Source organism: Varanus komodoensis, unplaced genomic scaffold, assembly GCF_004798865.1.
Source record: "Varanus komodoensis strain SLA01 unplaced genomic scaffold, ASM479886v1 scaffold10, whole genome shotgun sequence".
Taxonomy (NCBI): Eukaryota; Metazoa; Chordata; class Lepidosauria; order Squamata; family Varanidae; genus Varanus; species Varanus komodoensis.
Genome location: NW_025335269.1, coordinates 23,812,209 through 23,830,266, shown reverse-complemented (window position 1 = coordinate 23,830,266; position 18,058 = coordinate 23,812,209). Strand labels below are relative to the sequence as shown.

The 18,058-nt window shown below is 42.5% G+C and overlaps 1 protein-coding gene across 1 annotated transcript in view; it reads left to right on the top strand.

Annotated features, from left to right (window-relative positions):
- GPD1L (glycerol-3-phosphate dehydrogenase 1 like) overlaps positions 1–16,194 on the top strand; it is a 26,123-nt gene extending 9,929 nt beyond the window's left edge. Inside the window, exons 4-8 of the mRNA XM_044417417.1 lie at positions 1,485–1,623; positions 3,541–3,653; positions 6,705–6,938; positions 8,983–9,089; positions 12,713–16,194. Coding sequence (XP_044273352.1) covers positions 1,485–1,623; positions 3,541–3,653; positions 6,705–6,938; positions 8,983–9,089; positions 12,713–12,809 — 690 coding nt within the window. The 3' untranslated portion in view covers positions 12,810–16,194. The remainder of the gene's footprint in view (positions 1–1,484; positions 1,624–3,540; positions 3,654–6,704; positions 6,939–8,982; positions 9,090–12,712) is intronic.
- Positions 16,195–18,058: the final 1,864 nt, after the last annotated feature.

Genomic DNA, 18,058 nt, shown 5'->3' with positions numbered 1-18,058 from the left:
TTTTCTGTTAATGTATTGCAGAGTGGTGTAATGTGTTCCACACTTACTTGTAGATGTTGCTTACCCTCTTGCTTGGAGGAAGCTAAGACCGAGAGATGCTAAATAGCTCAACATACAGCAGTCTAGAATGCTTGACATACAGAAGCCTAGAAATCCCCTACCTGAGCCAGTGTTTTGAAAGATGCTTGCATTAAAACATCACAATGGTAACATAGCTGGTTTGTGTAGCTATTCGATGGTATAGTGATCACTGCCCTATGAAGAATTCAGCCTAATGTAGAATGTATATCAACATCATGCTAGGAAACATGTTGGTTTTAATTGATCTTATCTTTGATTTTATCATTATTTATCAGATGCAGTGTGTTGTTTGTTGTATATGGTTGCTTGTTTCTTGTAAACCATCCAGAGACTTTAGTATTGGACAGTATATAAAAACTTTGAATGAATGAATGAATGAATGAATGAATGGGGCAGTTATTCTTACTATGCACTCCAAAGTCAAGCAGATTTGGACTAGTCAAGTGAGGAGGGGTGCTGGGAACCAGGATCCTCAGATGTTGAAATGGAAGAAGCAGAGGGGCTAATCTCAAGGGCACCTTTCCCACATATTCAGGTGGACATTGAGAATAGTCAGGATTTACAACTGCAGGGAGGGGGCATGGAAAAAGAACTTCTGCAGCCAGCCGAGTCTGATACGACCCTTGACCCCATGATGCAACATTGGGGGAGATGGGCCAACCAACAAGAGTAGGGGTGGACAAAGAGGCTTGCCCATCCCCAAAAGGGCCCTCCCAGAGAGAGGGGGTCCAGGGGTATTCAGAAGGAGAATGCTTGGGAGTAGTTGCTAGATTGGGTGAGGTGAACTGCTCTGTGCATGCTCAGGGACTCATTCTTTGTTGATTGTTCTTTTTTTGTGTAAATTTTTATTATTATTGTCTTCAAACTAAAAAAAATAGAAACTAAAAAACATCAGTCATCAGAAACAGACCTGCTGGGTCAACCCCCCATTTTTTTTTTAATAGCAGTCCATAAGCATATTCAAATCTACGCATAGTCCCATTTCTCTAGCCAATAATAAAAAGAGTTTCAAGTTTGATAGAAGTATGTATCCTCTTTCTCCTTCAGAGACAAAGTCAATCTGTCCATTTCAGCACAATCCAGAACCTTTTTTAAAATCAGTTCATCCGTGGGTGGTTCTTCACTCCTCCAGTGTTGGGTAAATGCAATCCTTGCCACAGTAATTACATGTAGAATCAAATAAATAGCTTGTTTATCGACATCATCAGGTCTTTGTTGATTGCTCTTACTGGAAGTGCATTGGAGAATAAGGAGCTTTTGCCAAAGAACGGTCTGTTGTTTTGGAAGTGCAAAGGGGGAAACCTAGCTTGTGTCGCATTTTTCATGCATGACCGAGAATAATTATCTCTCTCTTCTGTTCTGCTGAGACAACTGACTTCATTCCCTTCTAATGTTTCATGCAGGGAATAGACGAAGGTCCAGAGGGACTCAGACTCATTTCTGACATAATCCGAGAGAAAATGGGGATAGACATCAGTGTGCTGATGGGAGCCAACATTGCCAACGAAGTAGCTGCAGAGAAGTTCTGTGAAACCACAATAGGTAATTTTTGATCATTCATTTGCTGCTTTTGAATAAATGCCACCATCCTGCTGTTGTAGGATTGTTAGGAGATCCTGCATCTTTTCAGATTGTGGCTGTAGGTTTAACTGCAGTGATGTGAGTCCAACTGACATGTTATTTGTTGGGCTTCTCTGTAGCAAATGCAAGCTGTGAAAATATCATGGTCCAGGATAGTTGGGGAAATGTCCAAATGTAAAGATGCCTTCAGAGCAAGCATTTTAATTATTCTCTAAGAAATAACTTCTAAATATAGTGCTTTTGAAAAGTAAAAGATTGGCTGAGCAAATAATTTTAACAGTGAGTAACTCACAGGTCCTGGATAATACCATAAGCAAAGAGATGGCAATCTGAATTCTTTCTTCTCTGTCCCTTTCCACGAATGAAATAAATTCATCAGGTACATCATTAAGCAGTGCAATTCTACCCTGTCCATCTAGAAATAAATCTAGCTGAGTTCAGCGGGCATACCTCCAGGTAAATGAGTATGCTTAACTAGGCCTCCAAATTCAGTATGCATTCTTCTTGGTTCCACAGAAATTCCTGGGAGAATTTCCTGCATTGTGGATGGCACTTGGGTGGTGTAGAGGCCTGGGTGTGAGGAAGGACAGTGTCCGGGTCTTTCCAACAGACACATGATGGCAGGGTGAAATAGTCCTTTCCTGGGTGTCTTAAGTGCACATGCTCCACCAATAGTTGGGCCCTGGCTTTGAGGCATTGGGCACTAATGTTCTTAGATGTTTGAAACAAAAAGTACAGTGTCCTGGCTGGCTTGGTACCGACCAAATAGCAAAGGTGGCCTGCTTTCTATTTTAATGGTATTCAAATGCACCATAATATATAAATGTGGGACAGCTAATGACTGGTAAAAAAAAACTGAGAGAAAATATGAGCATAGAACATACATATGATTAGACACCAGGGAGCTGAGCTGCACATTCAGAAGAATCATCTGGTTTAATCCTCTTAGACTTGCACTAGATTTCCATGTGATCCCTGTATAGATTAGCCTTTACTGTTTGGCCTGTTGAACAGAAGGGTAGGAATCTCATTTTGAACTCTACCTCAGTAAGTTAAAATTAAAGTACCACTTCTCATAGGGATGTCTATGATTTGTGCGGAGGGCCTGCTGTGAATCCAGCTTGACTAACTTTGGTCAAGCTTTTTAATTCAGCTTTCTCCAAGCAAGTATTTTGGACTTTCATTCTCATGCGTCCCAGCCAGGATAGCCAAAGGTCAGGAATACTGCGAGTTGTAATTTAAAACATCTGGAAGACACCAGGTTGGGGAAGACTATTTTAACTGGTTGCTTTTGTAAGAGGCCAGTTTGAATATTATAGGTAGCTTCTACTTGGATGGGATACACAGCTGTGCTTCATTAACTTCTCAGTGATCATGCCTGGGAATGGACCATAGCATGAAGGGCAGCTTGATTACAGTGACAATCTCATGGCCCAGTGGATGACTCCCCTAGGCTTGTTTGCCCTGGCCCATAGGGCATTGGTTCAGTCCCGCTCATTTCTCTATCACACATAGTCAACAAATGTGCGATAGACAGATAAACTTTATTGTGTGCATAGAAGGCTTTGTGGCTGCACATTGTTTTGGCAGGCTCTGGGCTAGTAGCTAGATTGGGACTGGGAAGGACTGGATTCAAATCCCAGCTCCATCCTGAGGCTTACCGGACTGCCATGAGCCTAGGTCTGATAGCTCGGTACATGCCCCTCACCGCCTTGTTTTGTGGATAAAATTGGATAGGCCTTGGAGGAAGAGTGTGATATGGTGGGCTCAGACTAATGTAGCACTTTAGGGTATATAAAATGAGGCTTGGAGCTATGGGGAAGAGTTTCACTTGCCCGTTCTCCCCTTTCTCTTTCACCCCTCCCCACCACAAAACAGGCTGTAAAATTTTGGAGAATGGCCACCTCTTCAAAGAGCTTCTTCAGACTCCAAACTTCCGCATAACCGTGGTGGACGATGCTGATACAGTGGAGCTTTGTGGTGCTCTTAAGGTAAGGTTGGTCTCTGGCAGGAATGAGATTCTACCCCAATGACTAAAAATCAGAAAGAGTGAAATAAGGGGAACTGGTACAGGTGCAAATTCAGATGCTTGCTGCTTCTGTAACCTTGAGTAATCTGCTGTTGTAAGAGCCACATGAAAGAGCTGTTGCAAAATTTCCACATCCTGCCTTCTTTCAGGCAGTTTCCTCTTCCCTTGTGTCAGTGGGAAAGCACTGTGTGAGGCTGGAATACTTTTGGACAGCAGGCAAAAGGCAACATTACCTGACCCTCTTGTTTCTTGTCCTTTGGAAGTCCTGACCAGATCAATTCTCCTTCTTTTATCTTCTCTGAGAAGGACCTTCTCTGTGGTGGCACCCAAATTGTGGAATTCGCTCTCCAGAGAGATTCGCCTGGCGCCGTCACTTTATTCTTTTCGGTGCCAGGCAAAACCTTTTTATTTTTCCAATGTTTTTAAGACCTGACTGTTTTAATTGGGGATTTATTCTTAGCTAAATTTTAGTATGCTGTGTTTGTTTGTTTGTTACATTTTGCAGTGCTTTTTTTATAAGAAAAAAGGTGCTGGAACTCATGAAATTATTTACCTTTCGCACGTAGTCAATCACTGTACACACACCCACACGTCAGTTGTGTAACGAAACATAATGGTCGCTGCCCGCACTCAGCGCGTGACCACACGACCAATCACAAGCTGAGCAGCACCACCACAACCAGCGCGGACGAAGCACGCATGCATCAGACTCAACACACAAGCAGCCTGTATGCACCATTTTAATGATTTTGCCGCCGACCTGCTACGCTCGACAGGGCTATTCAAATCCACATGGACCAGACAGCAAATTCTCAAAAGTTACTTTTAAAACTTGGAAAATCTGTCAAAAAAAGGTGCCGGAACTCCGTTCCAGTGTGTTCTATGACTAAAAAAGCACTGACATTTTGTATTGTTAAACTGTCCCGAGACTTCAGTAATGAGGTGGTCTTCGAACGTTTAAATAAATAAATATTGGAGAAGGCTTTAGCTCTGTGGTAAGTGCCCCTGTTTTGCCTGCAGAGGGTCAGGATCTCTGTGGGGATTGGGAAAGGATCCGACCCCTTCTGCCAGTTTGTGTCGACAATACTGAATTGCATGAACCGAGGGTTGGTCTGGCTCAGTTAAAAGAATCATGCTTCTTATTTCTTTGATGGTTATGTTTTTAATTGTGGTTTAAATTATTTGCACTGACGCTATGCTTTAATGAATATTTTGTTTTAATTCATATCTTATTGTTAGCCACCTTGAGGTGTATTCTTGGGAGAAAAATGGAATAGAAAATAAATATTGTGTGTGTTGCCTTCATAAAGAAGGTACGTCCCACCTGCATATTTGAAAAGGATATGTTTTTGGCTTGCTGTTTGCTTTCCTACTGTGGCTTCTGTGTACCAGATTTTGAAACCTGAGCACTGGAGAAAGAGGTTAAGTAGAGATGCTATGCAAAAATATAAGTCCTCAAGATGAGCAGTCAGACAAAGAGCCAGCCAGGAGGGTCCCCACCTTTGTAGATATTTCTTTCCCTTCTTTTTCAGCTGGCTTTCTTTTTTCCATCAGCTCATCCAAATAAGAACGATTTTGATCAAGATAGCTGCCTAAGGAGCAAAATAAACACAACAAAAAGGTTTTAAGCATAGGATTCTTCCACAGATAGCAACAGTTTTTAGCACCTGACTTCTAAGCACATCTAAATGCACTCAAAAATAATAGTCCCAGCTGAAGGATGACAGAACATCTGCTGTTCAGATGTTGCATATCTGGTTTCATTGGACGTATTTTTATGCTGATAGAGAGGCAGTATATATAGTATAGAAGGCTGTCAGCTTTGGCTGTAAACTCTTTGCTTTAAATAACAGATGTGTGGGCTGGCTAGCAGCAATACCAGTGTGGAATTTCCTTGGTGCTACAAAGACAGTTAAGAGTAGCTATGGATATAAGAGCTTCTTGTTCTGTGCTGGCCATTTGATACCTTTTCATTATTAGGGACTAGTCTAGTAAGAAGTACACTTAAAAACTCTGGTCTTTTAAAAAAAGATTTGAAAGTACCAAGCTGAAATCCAGCTAATGGTGTGAAACCTCCAAACTGGTGCCCTCCAGATGTGCTGGAGTATAACTCCCATCAGCTTCCACCAGCATGGTCATCAGGCTTGCTCACTGGGGATGATTGAAGTTGAAGTCCAATACATCTGGAGAGTACCAGCTTGGAAAGACTGCATTTTTCTCACTAAGCCTATAAAAGCTTGTAGTGAGATATGAACTGATGGGAGCTGTTGAAAACATCTGGAGGGCACCAAGTTGGGAAAGGCTGAACTTAAGTATGTCTTAAACCATGGTTTCCTAAAATAATCAAAACTGAATCAGTCCTCGTCCTAGCATTGGAGGAGAAGGAAACAGGATGTGCCATAGCTTGTCTACACAGAGCTAAACCATGGTTTAGTGGCATATGCAAATTGGGCGGTATTTACTCTGCAGTACTGGATGCTGTGCATCATAATATTATAGCTGTTGCACTGTAATATGGACTGGTGCCATTTTTTTAGAATGGTTTTGTAAGAGCACACATTCTGGGATGTATCACACCTTTAACATGTATGTGCACTTTTCCACCTTACTTAAATCTGGTTGTTCTGTATCTTGGAGATGAAGGAATGCAAGACAATGCAATTTATTCACACTAGCTGTTAGCTAAGCTTGGCAAGATGCACAGAGGTAATCCGTTCTGAATTGTATTGTAGCAGCTCTGGCAAAGTTCTGCAGCTCATTGAATCTGAGCCTTGTGATCCATTGTCCTGTGCTGCATACAATCTGGAAGGGAGGAGAAATAAAGTTTCTGTAGCCCAGGACTAGCACTCTGCCTGCCAGGCCATGCTGGCTCATCTTTTTCAACTGGAAATGCTGAATGTATCTCTAGCTCTTTCAGACCAGATGTTTCTGTGGGTGTACAAGCTTTAAATAGTGACTTCAGTCTCTTTCTCAACCATGTGGTGGTCTTTTTCTTTTCTCTGTCCTCTGTTAGAACATCGTCGCCGTAGGGGCTGGCTTCTGTGATGGTCTCCGCTGCGGTGATAACACCAAAGCAGCTGTCATCAGACTAGGACTAATGGAAATGATTGCATTTGCCAAGATCTTCTGCAAAGGACAGGTGTCTACTGCCACTTTCCTGGAGAGCTGTGGGGTTGCAGATCTCATCACAACCTGTTATGGTGGCCGCAACCGAAGAGTGGCTGAGGCATTTGTAAAAACAGGAAAGGTACCGCACTTAGACATCCTCTTTGGTTAAAACAACTTCCCATGAATGACTCCAGAATCTTTCTTGTTTGGACAAGCAAGACATGTGACTGGTGGACATTTCAGTTAAAGCACTGAACTGCAACATGAGCCTCATGGGAAATTACTGGGATCTTACAGTTATGCTAATGCAGCTGCAAGCTTCTGTCTCTTTTTAAGCAGGGCTCAGGTGACAGCAAGGGTGCAGAAGTTCTTTCAGGCCATGGGCCAAATCCCATTCCAGAGAAGATGCAGGGCTGCATTCCAGTGATGGATGGGGCCAAAATGCCCCCAATACCATATAGCTTGAATCTCATCCTTTTGAATGAATTAAAACTTAACAAAAGCCATTAGGCTGCCAAATAATTGGAGTTTGCAGGGAGAGGGGAGACCACCAGGACAGGCATGACCTTTTGGGGACCTCCCAATTCTGGCCCGTAGGGTCAAGGTTCTGTGCCTTGGGTTACACGAGGGCAAGAGGGTTTGTGATGACCTCTTAGCTACTATATTTAGAAGGGTACAGGTGGGCAATTATTTGGTTAAAGCAGGGAGGAGTCAAGGATGAGAGCACATGGGTTTAATTAAAGGGGCCCTTGAGCCTCTCCCACACCATAATCCAAGCAGCGGTCATAAACCCCAGAAATGATTACAGTAGATAAGGACTCTGAGTGTCAAGCATGGCTGGACTGCTCCGATTTAGGACACCGTTTGAGCAATTGAGCACATTCTGTGCCGTAGCACTGACAGGCCTGTCGTGCTAGTCTGGTCTTTCCATCGCTCAGACTGGCTGATGGGACTATTTTGCAGTTGGCACAGTTTCTTTCTTCGGAGATTTGGATGTCTTTTCCATTAACGGAGGTCCCTTGTCATGTTTTGAACTGGGAGCATTTACATAGTTGCCCTTTGTGCATGGAAGTTTTTTTTATAAAACAGGCTTAAAGAAGTTATGACCAGGGGAGGGGAAAACAGAAAAAATGGGCGGTGGGGGTTAGTCCTTTTGCAAGGACTAATTTCCCATTATTCAACTGGAAGAACTGGACATTTGAAGGAACCTTAACCCTATTGCTTGTGTGAAGAGGTACTTTAATAAATACTAAGTTGCCCCCATCTTTTCCATCTGAATTCTCCTTTCCTATCTCATGAACAGGGAACATTCCACTGCCCCATCCTAGCCCACAAGCAACTCCCATTTCCTAGCTTATTCTAGTACATCAACTCTAACGATAATGGTACTCTTTACTCCATTAAAGCTCCCCATTGGGATCAGTACTTTAATACTATTTGATTTCCTATTAAGATCTGCAATATATGTAAGAAGAAGGGGAAAGCAAACAGAAAATGGCTGGCAAGTGCCCTTAATCCCAACTCTTTTGAAATGGCTACAGGGCAGCTGGCCTAGTTAAAGGAAATGGAAGGGCCTGCTTAAGTCACATGGACAATCCTAATGGAGCTCAGGGACTTGGCATATACTGGATTAGCTGTAAATTCTAACTGAAGCAGTTGGTGGCGCAGGTGGGGTGGGGATATGCTCTGCTTGATATTCTGCTCCCTTTTGATCTAAATATAAGGGTGCTTCTGCATAAGTAGTATAAAAGCTGAAGACTGGATTTGCACAATAGGGGAAGGGAAAGGAGCCACTGTGGTTTATTTTCCAGTCCTGTGCATGCTTGTTGCACACCATAGTTGCCATTCTCAGGCATGATGTATCATGCTGTCCAAACCCAGTGAGGGTGGGAGTGGATGGGTTTACAAACCACTCCAAAAACCACAGCTTGTTCTAGGGTGGTTTACAAGTCACCCCTCATCCTGGCCAGGTTCAGGCAGCACAACAAACAGCACCCAGAAAGAGCAATTATAATTCGACACCATGCAACTGGCATTCCCTTCTTGAGTATGTATCAAGATCTATCCACCCTTTGCTGAATAAAGTTTAATTTCTGTCAGACATATTTAAAAACAAAAACAACTTGTTTTCAGATGGTAATCTATGTGTGAAACTTTAAAAGATTTTTTTTTTCAATCTTCAGTCTATTGAAGAATTGGAGCAGGAGATGCTGAATGGCCAAAAGCTTCAAGGACCACAGACCTCTGCAGAGGTGTATCGTATCCTCCAACAGAAAGGATTAGTGGGCAAGTAAGTGGAAAAATGTGTAATATGTTTTAAGCATGATACTTCTTAAATATGCTGGCACTAACTTCTGAGAACTTTACTATTATTACTGCCCTCCTCCTCCTCCGCATCTCCTTTACAAACTCCCGAGTGAATTATACCCTAACTGGGTCTCCATGACTTTAATCATGAATAGTTCAACAATGAGAAGCCTTTTGGAACCAAATGCATATCTGCTCGTAACCAGTGGAGATTATCAGGAGGAACTGATTCCAAAGCACTGGGGGCAGTTTCATTTCCCCCCTTGGTGAACTCTGTGCAAAAATAAACCACACAGAATTATGAAAGTGGTTGATGTACTTTCAGTGATGACTAAAGTGATGCACTCAAGGGGACATCTTCCTTCATCAAAAATTTCCTTCACAAAAATTTCCAGATCAAGTGCTTTGTTAACTTTTGAACATACCTGAAAGACAGCCCTAAGCTTACTATAAATCTTGCTATTGTTCTTACAGATATCATTTAGTTATCAGGCAGAGGCCTCCTGTGGTGCCTATAGAGCCTCAAGAGGGCCATAGGATCAGTCAGACTCTCAATATTGCTGAGCAGGATGAGCCCGGAGTCTGCCTTCCCCACCTTGGTCCTGCTGCTCTGCACAGAATGCCCATGATCCTCTAAGTTCAGAGGGATGGCATCCCCATAGGATTTCACCCTTGGATAGTGTGCTCAAAAAAGACTCAAGATAATATGCAACAAAGTAAAAACATGCACAGTTTTGAACAGCTAAGAGCAATTATCCACCAAACTATCCCCTTCAACAAAACAACTGAAACTTCGGGGACAGCAATCCAGTGGATGCATTAAATTGCCCATCATCTGCCATCACATGAATAACCACTCTACACACCTCCAACTGCTTTACATTCATCCCTTACATGCAAAGAAAGGAAATTCTTATACAGAACCAAACCACTTATGTCTTCAGATTCCATCAGTGTATGGATATTGAGCACATGCGTGTCTTGCTGAGGGGTTAAATTGGCTATTCTAGAATATTTGGATCCATTTTCAGGCAAAAGACAGTAGTGCAGGAAGAGCAATATTTGGTGATTCTCCCCCCATCCATGCAGCTGTGAGTGCCCCCATGTCTGTTCTACGGGGTGGGGGCTCATTTTGGAACAGAGGGGTGAGGGACTGCAGTTGGGGAGCAGCATCGTCAAAAACCAACCCTCTCCCCATTCCACAAACTGATGCCTTCCACCAACAGGACTCTAATTAGATACAACCAAGTATATTTAAATGGTTCCCCAAAGGTAAAATTATCATCATGACTGTCTTTCATAGAATCATAGAATAGTAGAGTTGGAAGGGGCCATGAAGGCCATCAAGTCCAACTCCCTGCTGATGCAGGACACCAAGTTACACCATCCCACTCAGATGGCTGTCCAGTTTCTTTCTGAATGTGTCTTTGTGGAAAACCGAGCCTTTATTTCATTTTACTGAAGTCCTAGTGCTTTTTATTGATGTCAGCTTCTAATAACAGCGGAATGCCCTTTTGTATAATTACTTGAAATTCCCAGGCATTCTTGCCTTAAGACCTTGGAGAAGGGTCCCCCCATTTTTGCTCCCACTTGTTGACATTCAGTCAGCAAATGCGGTGGTGCATTCCACTGACTGGCCGTTCCTCTTGGAAGGGCAGCATTGATCTACTATCTGTAAAAACAATTTTCCTGGACTGTCAATTTTTTCCAGTTGGTAGCTATTGTAATAGGAATGAGGAACAGGATGTGCATAGCTCTTACCAGAGGGACTTGCAGACTTTAGCAGATTTTTATTAATAGTTCTTGTTGTTTGCAAGACAGGGTTTGAGCTGGTCAAAGAAATGTATTTGGCCCTTTCTCATACAGCAAATCAAACCTCAATGCTAATATTTGATTCTACCTTTTAGTTTGTTGTGTTTAGTCCCAAAGTCATGTCCGACCCATTGTGACCCCATGGACAACTTCCCTCCAGGCTCTCCTGTCCTCCACCATCCCCAGAGTCCACCCAAGCCCACACCCACCACCCCAGTGACCCCATCCAGCCACCTCATCCTCTGCTGTCCCCTTCTCCTTTTGCCATCAGTCATTCTCTGCTTCAGGGTTTTCTCCAGTGAGACGTTCCTTTTCATTAGATGGCCAAAGTATTTGAGTTTCATCTTCAGTATCTGGCCTTCTAAAGAGCAGTCAGGGTTGATCTCCTCTAGGACTGACCAGTTTGATCACCTTGCGGTCCAAGGGACTCGTAGGAGTCTCCTCCAGCACCACAATTCAAAGGCCTCAATCCTTTTGCGCTCAGCCTTCCTTATGGTCCAGCTTTCACAGCCATACATTGCAACTGGGAAAACGATAGCCTTGACTGTACAAACTTTTGTCGGCAGGGTGATGTCTTTGCTTTTTATTATGCTATCTAGATTTGCCATAGCTTTCCTCCCTTTTCTTTCCTAACTTTTAGTACCCAGGATGAAAAAAGGACATGGCACAAATATATTTATGGTGCAATATTAATATTGAAGAATTAAAATATGTGGGATGGATCCAGAGACCTATCAGCAGAACTACACTCATGGAAAAGGGACTCCTGGATCCTGTAAATGGAAAGGAAGTGTAAAGGCAGTTTCCTTCCTTCCTCTTGATAATCTGATCGGGAGGATTGGGGCGCCCTCCAGGACAATATGGCGAGGCTGCAGAAATCATGCTTCTTCCCTCCCCTGATTTGTGGAAACCTCTACAGAATTGAAACCCCTTCTTCCCAGTTCTTCAGTTTGAGGAAGGTTTCTGCTAGGTCCAAAAATATATCTTTGTAGCATTGGTAAGAGCAGAGTGTTCTTTTCCTCACTAAATCTAAGCCAGGATTTCTATTTTCATACATGAAAATTTATTTCTGAAGCAGCAGTATCAGCTTGCCATAAAACCAATGGACTCATTTGCAATAGGCCTATAACTTTCTATGCAAAATTGAGAACCAACCCTGCCAGTTAGACTCAGGTATGCTGGACCTTTGTCTTCACATACTTGATGTTAAAAGGCTAACTACTTATGAAATTTCCAAGTAACTTTAGAAAACCCAAGAGAATCAGCATATAGGTTAAACGTGAGGGCAGTTTACTACTCTCTCTTGAGGGGTACCTCTCTTAAAAACCTTTAAGGATAAGGCAGTTTCTCTGTCATCAGCATGGATGGACTTCTTTTAATTATTATTTGGGATTTTTAAAGCACCAGCATAGGGACTTTCTGAAGACAGAGCTTTTGGGTTAGATATATAGTTGATGGGAAAAATGCATCTATTGCTGTATACCATGCTAACTGGGAGATAATTCATGGCCCTGAATTAATCAAAACAATACATTAATCTTCAGTTGATAAGAGCAGAGTGAAAAGAGAAGGAAGAGGGCATTACAGATCCCTTCCCCCAAAGTTGTACACAAGGTAGTTGAAAATGCATTTTTTAAAACCGTATTGCTTTTGCTTGATTTGAAGGAACTAGCATATTTAAATAGCATCTTACACTTTGTTTTGGCATCAATGCATCATGAATGGCAGCCTTTCTTAGGGTTCCTCTTCTCCCTTTTAAGAAGTTTGTCTTCCTCTCTTGTCTCTTTTTCTTAGGTTTCCACTGTTTGCTGCTGTTTATCAAATCTGCTATGAAGGGAAACCTGTCCAAGAGATGATCTCCTGTCTCCAGAGTCACCCAGAGCACATATAAAGCATGTTTTACCATTGTCACATCTCCTGCCTTCTCATATTCATGTGTGGATTCAGATAGTTGTAATTTACGGTTCCTAGTAAGCTACTCTGGGAAGAGATCATAGTTGTATGAATGTCTATGGACTCATGTAATGGCGGAGGGTTTCCTTTGATGTAATCATGAACCTCTTAAAACATTAGCTGACTTTTCTACAGGCTGAAATGCAGGTGGCTTTCAGATGCAGGTCATGCACAACCCCTAAGGATGCATCTCTCTTTCGATGCTTTCTTTTTGTGAAGCGACCCGTCTGGAGCAAGAATGAGGACCTCTAGGTGCTGGACTGCAGTTCCCATCAGCCCCAGCTATTATGGCCATTATTCTAGCGCTGATGTGGGTCATAATCTGACACCATCTGCAGGGCCACAGGTTCCCCAGCCTTGCTTTATGGGATTTGGCTATGGCCTTCAATATATCTCATCTTGAGGCTGTTGTGAATCGGGTTTGCATGCTTCTTTTTTAGAAAAATCAACAATGATTTTAAAGGCAATACATTTAGTAGCATTTATTTGGTGAGGGAATAGCCCTTTGACCTTTTAAGTGGAGATTTTAAATGAGATTTTAAGAAATGATTATTTTTTTTCCAAAGTAATGTCACTTTTATCCCCCATCTGGTTTGTTATTGGTTTTTTCTCCCTTTCTGAGCCTGTGGTCAGGGTTTTTATGGCCACGGCTTTGGTGCTTAGCATCACACCTTTTACACAAAGAAGCAAAACACAACCCAGTGGTTTTGGACATGCAGGGCCAAAGCTGCAATTACTCTACCTGCATTAAGTTTGAGGTGATGACACGACTGCATGTGGGATGTGTGTGTGGGGAGGGGTTGTGTGAATGCTTTGTTGCAGCACATGTATGTGGTAGGACTGTAAGTCACTGCTGCTTGGGTTGGCCCACCTTTTGAAGGAATGTCCAAGTGAGACTGAGAATGGATTCTAGCAGAGGATTGGGAAGGGTGCCCTTGTGAATTTTCACTTTAATTGTTTGTCAGCTTCTGGAATGGCTAGTAGTGCAATCCTTTGTGTGTCTACTCACAGGTATGTCCTGCTGAATTGAATGGGACTTACACTCATGTAAGTCTGCACAGGGTTGCAACTCCAGTGGCATCACAGTTCCGTCTGTCAGCTTATACTCCGCCTGGATCCACTGGCTGGCTTTTGTGGCATTCCAACACTTGGAGGCTGCATGATTGTAGGCAATCCACTACGGACTGCTCCGATTCCCACACACTAAGGAATGTGTTGAGAATTCCCATTAGCACATGATTGTATCATGCAGTGAACTACTTCAGATTGATGACTGTGTTTGTTTCAGTGCCTGCTTTGTCAACCACCGTACCTTTTGAACGCTCTTTAATGGTATCTCATTGCCTTCAAAGCTATTCCTCCTCTAAGCTGCCTTCATCCTCTGGTGTCTTAAAACAGGACTGGGCAACACGTGTCCAGAAGTCCTCAACGCACACAGACACCCTGCCTATTTTGCTGTACAGACTACCCCACACCCTTCACCAAATCTGACACAACAGCAGCAAAAGAAGCAGTGATTTTGATTAAAAACAAAGCAGAGGGAAGGCACACGACTTGTTTGCAAGTAGAATTGTGTCTTTTGCTGCCATATGCTGACATTTTGGCAATCGATTTGGCCGCAAGAAGTAGGCATGTGGCCCCTTAGGGGAAGGGTCCAGGGGCAATGTGGCTCCCCAATCCCCCAAAACGCCCACCTCTGCCTTCAGAGAATTAAAGACTGAATTTATATAGTCTTCGCACAGATCAGGTTAAAGAGTCTGATAGAGGGGTTCCTGTGTACTATGGAAGGAAGATCCTTGCATGTTTTGGAAGATGACTTATAATAATTTAGATCCATAGTTACTAATATTAGATAGTCTGGAAATGAATGCAACTATAATGTAAGAATGTAAAGTAATAGACATTTCTCCTCTGTTGATTCAGGTGCTCCCTATTTATTAAATTTGTGTCTTTGTATCTCCTTTCCTTCAAGGAGTGCTCTGTGTTATATAGAGTTCTTCTTTCCCTTCTATCTTTACCTTACAGCAAAACTTTGAGATAAGTTAGACTGAGACATAGTGACTGCCTCAAGGATACCCAATGAATTTGACGGCTGGGTGGCTGTGTTTGAACTGTCCAGGTTTGCAGGCAGGTCTGAGGATTATACATTCATATAAAGTATTTGGAATACAGGTCCATTTTGATCTGTGTGCAAGCCAGAATCCCTTTTTAGTCTAGAGCAGTCCTTTTTTAAACTCGCCTGTCCCAAGTACATTATTCCATTATATAGACCATGCTTAATCCTTGGTAATTGGGATCATTTCCTGTATTATGATTTACTCTTCATGCACAAGTGCTCCCATGATGGAAAAGTTGTTCATTTTGTGTAGATATGGACCATGGAGGTCACTGTGGGCAGCGATTAAACTCACATGGACTACGTGTATGTGGATTCCACACCTCTTTTTCTATATGCTGTCTGCATAAGGGGAAATAGCATGAAGCAGCCTTTTGGAGTGATAGCTGTGCATAACTTGGGGGGGGGGGTTGTGGCTCTCCAGATGTCAGACTGTAACTCCCATCAGCCCTGCCAGCATGGCTTAGTGCCCAAGGATAATGGGAAGTTGTAGTTCTGCAACATCTGAAGGGCCAGAGGGTTCCCTGCTCCTAGAAACTGGTTTTACCACCATGATTGGATTTCAAAAACTCCAAACATTTTTTGGCACTCCAGTCAGCAAGATTTATGGGATATATTTTTGCCTTAATCTGATAGGGTGCAATCCTCCTATGCATGTTTAAACCAAAATAAGGCATGCAGCTCCCAGCTGTTTCCCAGACAGCGTAAGCTAAACATACATAGGAGGGCGCCTTTAATTTCACCATTATGTTGACTAATAAAGATGCTTAAGATTTGAAATGAAGGTAGTAATGTGAGATTTTGTTTATAATCTAAGGAAAGCACCTTTGATAAAATAGCTGATCCAGCCTTTTATTGGGAAGAGAAAGCACACACTCTTCTTCATAGGATATAAAGTCTGCTAGGTCTTATGTGAAATTTTGACCTGCTTTTAATAGTTAATAATCTAGCATAACGATGCCTTTTTTAACATACAGTGTGCACAACCATTAACTTTTTGTGTAAAATGTAAAGGGCTGTGTAAATGTGGTAAGTTAGATGTACTGTTGAATCACTTAAAATGATTTACTCCATTTAATGGAATTAAGCCTTTTCTTCCTTGTAAAGCCATTTGGCTTTTGAATCTGATGCATGTATTACAGAATGATTTTTCCAAGATCCACTCCTTATTTTTATTTTTTCAATAAAACATAATATTCTCTGTTTTTATCTTTGGCTCATTCCTGTATTGGCATGGGATATTCCACCACTTGTATTCATCAAGCTATCTGGTCATACGCTGAAAAAGTCATTTTGAAAATGGTTATTTATACTATTATTTAATGAGAATTAGAGTAGAAAAAGCTCAGTGGCCTTTCGTGCTGAGAGTGAGGGAGGGCTTGATGCAACACAACTGGAAGGCACCAGCTTGGGAAAGGCGAGAAGAACGGCATCTATTTGGTTAGGGCTGACCAAAATGTCACCAAGTAGCCAGCAAGCATTTGAATTCTGAACTTTTCCTTGGGCCCGATATTAAGCAAAACATGGTGGGAAAGCAAAAACCTTGCATGATGCTAAAGCCAGAAAGCCTTCAGTTGCTGGGAATCTGAACAGTGAAGATGCTGTTGTATTTATGCTCTGCTATGGGCTTCCCATTTGGTTGCCCAGCATGGCAACAGAGCACTGGACTGCATAGCCCTGATTGGATCCAGAAGGGCTCCTTGCTTATTTATTTATACATCTTCTTTCCACCTTTCCTCCAAGGAGCCCTGGGTAACAGATACTGTGATCCTGATCCTTTCCCTTTTAAGCTCAGCCCTGTAAGGTAGATTAGGCTGAGAGTCAGTACCTGTACCAAAGTCATGTAGTAAGATTCAGACCACGTGGGGACTAAGACCTGGTGCTTCCCAGTCCCAGTCTAACATCCTAAGCATCACACCTCACCTGCTATTAGCATAGCATAATGCCTGCTATTACAAAATGCATCAGAATAGATTCCTAAGATTACAGTCCTAAACACACTTGAGAATAAGCCCCACCAAGCTCAATGGAGCTTAGTGCTGGGTAAACCTGCATCCAAGTGTGCTGCTTCTTAGCTTAAAAAATATCCATGGGCTGTACCTTCAACTTTTCCAATAAAAATTACCTGGCTAACAGCATTTTGTCCTCAATCTTGTAGTATTATCTGTGCATGTAGCTATTCTGAAAGGTTTACAAATGGATAATAATTCATTAATTAGTAACGTATTTCTATCATGGCTAAAATATATTTATTTTTTGCTGTTCAGCTTTTCTCTCTTTGTTGGAAATGTTGCTTTCTCTTCTGTAATAACAGAATAACTGGATGTGCACATTTGAGATTGTCTACAGAACAGTTAGCTTTAAGAGAGCAGTCCAAGTACAAGAATGTGCACTTTTCCATAGCTGGAGGGCTGCTGTTTAGCGGAACTCCTGCCCATCCATGCGTCTCTTAATGTTGCAGGAGGAGGCAGCTGGGTGTGAGCATCTGTCAAGAGGAATGGGGCCCTAACAGGCTGTATCGCTCCACACAGGTGGTAGAACCCACATGCCAGTCACTTATTGCCAAAGTAGAGCTACCAAAAACAACAGAGTCGGTTTTATACAAATAGGGTTTCGGCATGATGCCGTACCCATATGGTATATCCTCCAAGAAGTTCTGATCTTGGTAAGCAACCGGTCTGATTTCTTCCGTACGTGTTTCTAGGGGGAGTGGCACAAACTGCAATCTATTGAAGGATTGTAGATGTCCAGATTTGTAGCAGTTGCATGCTATGCCACTAGAGGTCGCTGGTGTGCAATCTGTTTCTTCCCACACTGGGAGTGGTAATGGTAGCAGGACTCCGCAGGACTTTCTTGATGTTCTTCCAAATCCTTATTCTAAGTACTGCTTTTCTGTAACATGAAGTGGCATTTACTTCCTTGTGCTTTTAAATTCAGAGAGTCAGGTGCTTTCAGCTGCAGCCTGCTCTTGTCCATATGGGGGAGAAGCTTCTTTGCAGACTAAATCCAATCTAATGTACCTTGAGCATTACCACATGTTCATGGTTGAGAGCACCCTATTTACCTAATCC